At 37.4% G+C, this 3,645-nt stretch overlaps 1 protein-coding gene across 1 annotated transcript; it reads left to right on the top strand.

The window, feature by feature from the left end:
• The first annotated feature begins 1,634 nt into the window (after window positions 1-1,634).
• Window positions 1,635-3,378, top strand: gpr25 (G protein-coupled receptor 25). Its single transcript, XM_084744662.1, has one exon. The coding sequence runs from the start codon at window positions 1,734-1,736 to the stop codon at window positions 2,865-2,867; it is 1,134 nt and encodes a 377-aa protein (XP_084600788.1). The 5' UTR covers window positions 1,635-1,733; the 3' UTR covers window positions 2,868-3,378.
• The last annotated feature ends 267 nt before the right edge of the window (window positions 3,379-3,645 follow it).

Raw genomic sequence — 3,645 nt, 5'->3', positions numbered from 1 at the left:
AACTTTTTTTTTTGCATATAAAACCTTTTGCAACAGGGAATTTATGAACAGCTGCAATTTTAAACCAATCTGCAGTGGTGGAAAGAAATTAAATGCATTTACTCAAGTACTTTAATTTAAGTATGGAGGTATTTGTACTTCACTCTTTTTTTTTTTTTTTTTTTTTTGCTACTTTATGAATCTTCTTCACTACAGGCAAATATTGTGATTTTCTACATTGTATTTATTTGATACCATAGTACCTAGTTACTTTGCAGGTTCAGATTAATTATACAGCATATAATCAAGTAAATTAAGATACATTATTAGTTACTTGGGCTTAAAATAAAACTTTATTGATCCCTTAGTGAAATTCATAAGTTAATACATGCAGTATAAAATGAGCCCCAACTTTACCTGCTGCAACATTAAATAATCAGAATATTTATGCATGAATAATTAAAATTCAGTAATAATACATTATTCTGAAATGGCCCATTCTGCAGAATTTCTTGTACTTTCAATATATCTTAATGCTCTTTTAATTAAGTACTTTTTTAAAAAAAGGACTTGACTTAAAAAAAGGGTAGTTCTACACTGTGATATTGCTGCCTCTACATAAATAAAACATGTAGGGCCATATTACAGAAAATTCCTAACTAGCAGATCCAATCTTAACCATTTGGTAACCATGGTAATTAGGTTTAAGACCTGAAAATCTTTCCAAAGTCAATGTTCTTATCCTAACTTAAGATGTGACAAGTTTATTACACAATTATCTTAACTTACAAAAATCTTAAATATCCTCTCCCCACTTAAGGAGAACTGTTAAGCTCTCCTAATTTTCACTTTCCACCTGTAGTAGTACTTAACTTACTAACTAGCTAACAGTAGTGTTCACTAACGGTAGCTTTAGCCAACAGTAGTGTTAGCTAACTTGTTAAATCCTCTCTAATTGCTTTTACACAAGGGATGTCGAATACGATGGACACTTTGCCCACTCTCTTGCTTTTATCTCCCAGGTTACCATGGTGGTAAATTAATTGTTGTAAATGTCCCAAAAAAAACAACATCTTGGAATCTCTTTACAGATATTAGCAAAATCTCTGATTCTTCTGTCTTTTTAAAACAAATTTTTTGGATGTTTCTATTTATGTTTCAGTATGGTTCAATGAGAGAAAAAAACAACAGTTACATAGTTGTTAAGCTCAGCAAAATGAGAAAACTGGAGTTGGTTGCTAGATAATGGACACAAAAGTTAATAAGCAATGCTGGAATTGAGTATTCAGGATTTCCTAACCTGAGATAATGTAGTTATAGTTTGTTAGGATTTGCTACTATAATACAAAACTGGGTAAAATCCTAACTTAGACTCTTCCTTTCTTAACTTAAGACTAAAGATAAGAAATTTCTGCACTACAGCAAAGTATACTGAAGTATGGTAAAAGATTGTATTGGGTCTCTCTTATACAGCCTGCTGTGTCCATAATTTTCCCATGATGTCTGCAACATCAGAGCTTGGTGCTATTTCTCAACAAGGTTCAAACTATAAAGAAATATTCACCCTATCTGATCAGATGTGAAAGAACATTAAGAGGAAGTTATTGCAGACAGTCAAAGGCAGACAGCCCTGTGCGCTGAGAGGAAGAGCGCTGAAATAGATCTTTCTCTGTGGTTTTCACATGTAATATCAAGTAGTTAACCACCAGAGTAACCAGCAGCTGCACTGCAGAGCCTCTCTGTGATCTCACACAATGGACTACACCGATTACCCCAGCGATGACGATGAATACTACTACTATGACAACTCCACTTTCAACCTCACTGACAGTGGATTTTTAGATTTTAACATCAGCTGTCCCAGCTCACATCTCCACGGTGCCAACATTTTCCTGCCCATACTGTACTACATCATCTTTTTCACCGGCTTTTTGGGCAACCTGGTTGTAATCTCAGTTGTGGGCAGCACAGGTAGGCGAGGTGGGCGTCTGGTGGACACGTTTGTGATCAACCTGGCCCTGGCTGACCTCATCTTCGTCTTCACACTGCCTCTGTGGGCCATCTCTGCCAGCCAGAACAGCTACTGGGACTTTGCACAACTTGGGAACCTGCTGTGCAAACTGAGCAGCTTCATCATTGCTGTGAACCGCTTCTCCAACATCTTCTTCCTCACCTGCATGAGCATCGATCGCTACCTGGCTGTGGTGAAGCTGATGGACTCCAGGTACCTCAGGAGCAGTGGGTGCATTCGTGCCACCTGTGTTGCGGTCTGGTTGGTCTCCCTGGTGCTCGGCATCCCATCGCTGGTATACAGACGAGTGGAGAATTCTGGTGATGGACTGTTCTGCACAGAAGATACCAACTCATCTTTTTTTCTCAGCCTGAGCCTGATCATGGCATTGCTCACCTTTGTCTTTCCAGTGCTGATCATTGTGCTCTGCTATGGCACCATCATCCTGCATCTCAACAGGCACTGTGCTGCTGCTGCAAACCCTCGGGCCAAAACCCGCCACAAACACTCCCTCAAGATGGTCCTCTCCATCATCGTGGCCTTCGTGGTGTCCTGGTTGCCATACAACATTTTCAAAGTCATCATCATCACCTCGCAGCTCTCAAACGCTGATCTGAGTTGTGAGACTCGGTCGTGGCAAAAAAATGGGCTCCTCATCTCCTGCTGCCTGGCCTTCCTCAACAGCTGCGTGAACCCTGCCATCTACTTCTTCCTTGACCGCCACTTCAGACGACAGGCCGAGCATCTCTACATGACCTGCATGGGAAAGCCAAAGTTACTGCAGAGCAGCAACTCCTCAGCCTCGTTCACCAACGTCGGCACTTCAGAGAGCTTTGGAACGACTAGTGGGAGAACTCAGATTCAGATGTTTGAGTAGGAGGAGAAGATACGACTGTGGTCTTTAACTGTGAAGGTAGTAATATTGTCATTGTCATTGTTTGATTATCCTTCAAGCTCTATAAGACAACTTGTCATTTTCATCTTGTTAATGAGAGAATTTGCGCATATCTTAAGTAAACCCAGATACATGACAAGAAAGGATTTCTCCATGCAGTGCTGTACAGTTTGTTTTACTCCAGTTAGTATGTTTTCTTTTTTATTTTCCCTTTAATCTAAACTTCTACAAGTATTAATCATGCTGTTTATACTGCTTATATTATACCATGTAGTACAGTAGTGTTGATATATGAGTGAAAATCTATTGATATATTTTGTTTGTATGAAAATCCTCATCAGTTTAGCAGCATTACTAGAATACAACTGCATTACTTTAGAGGTTTAAATGTCATTTTATCATTTGTGATGACTAACATTTTTTGTGAATTGTCTGATATATTGAAGGCAAGAACTGAATTATATTGTTATTATAAATGTTTGATGCATGAATAATATTATAAAATGTAAGGAAATGTATATATTTTGTCATAGACAATAAATGTAGTCTTTAATTGTTCTGTGCATTTAAAAAAATAAAAGCTGAAAAAAAAAACATATTTTTGTGTATTTATAAATTAAAACAGGTATTTTCTTTCTTCTTTATTTATGATTGCACTAAATTGAAAACTCCTTTTGATGATGATGAAATGTAACCAAACAAAATCTTTAGAATCTTTTAGGATCTTTAAATGTTACAAAAATATTCTGATTAATTCTAG

This window comes from Lutjanus erythropterus, chromosome 2, assembly GCF_056507025.1.
Source record: "Lutjanus erythropterus isolate fLutEry1 chromosome 2, fLutEry1.hap2, whole genome shotgun sequence".
In the NCBI taxonomy this organism is placed as follows: Eukaryota; Metazoa; Chordata; class Actinopteri; order Lutjaniformes; family Lutjanidae; genus Lutjanus; species Lutjanus erythropterus.
Note: the sequence above shows the minus strand (reverse complement) of the source record. Positions and strands in the feature narration are given on the sequence as shown.

Bases quoted from the DNA above. Each gene is read 5' to 3' on its own strand.
- gpr25 (XM_084744662.1), top strand. From the start codon at position 1,734: ATGGACTACACCGATTACCCCAGCGATGACGATGAATACTACTACTAT.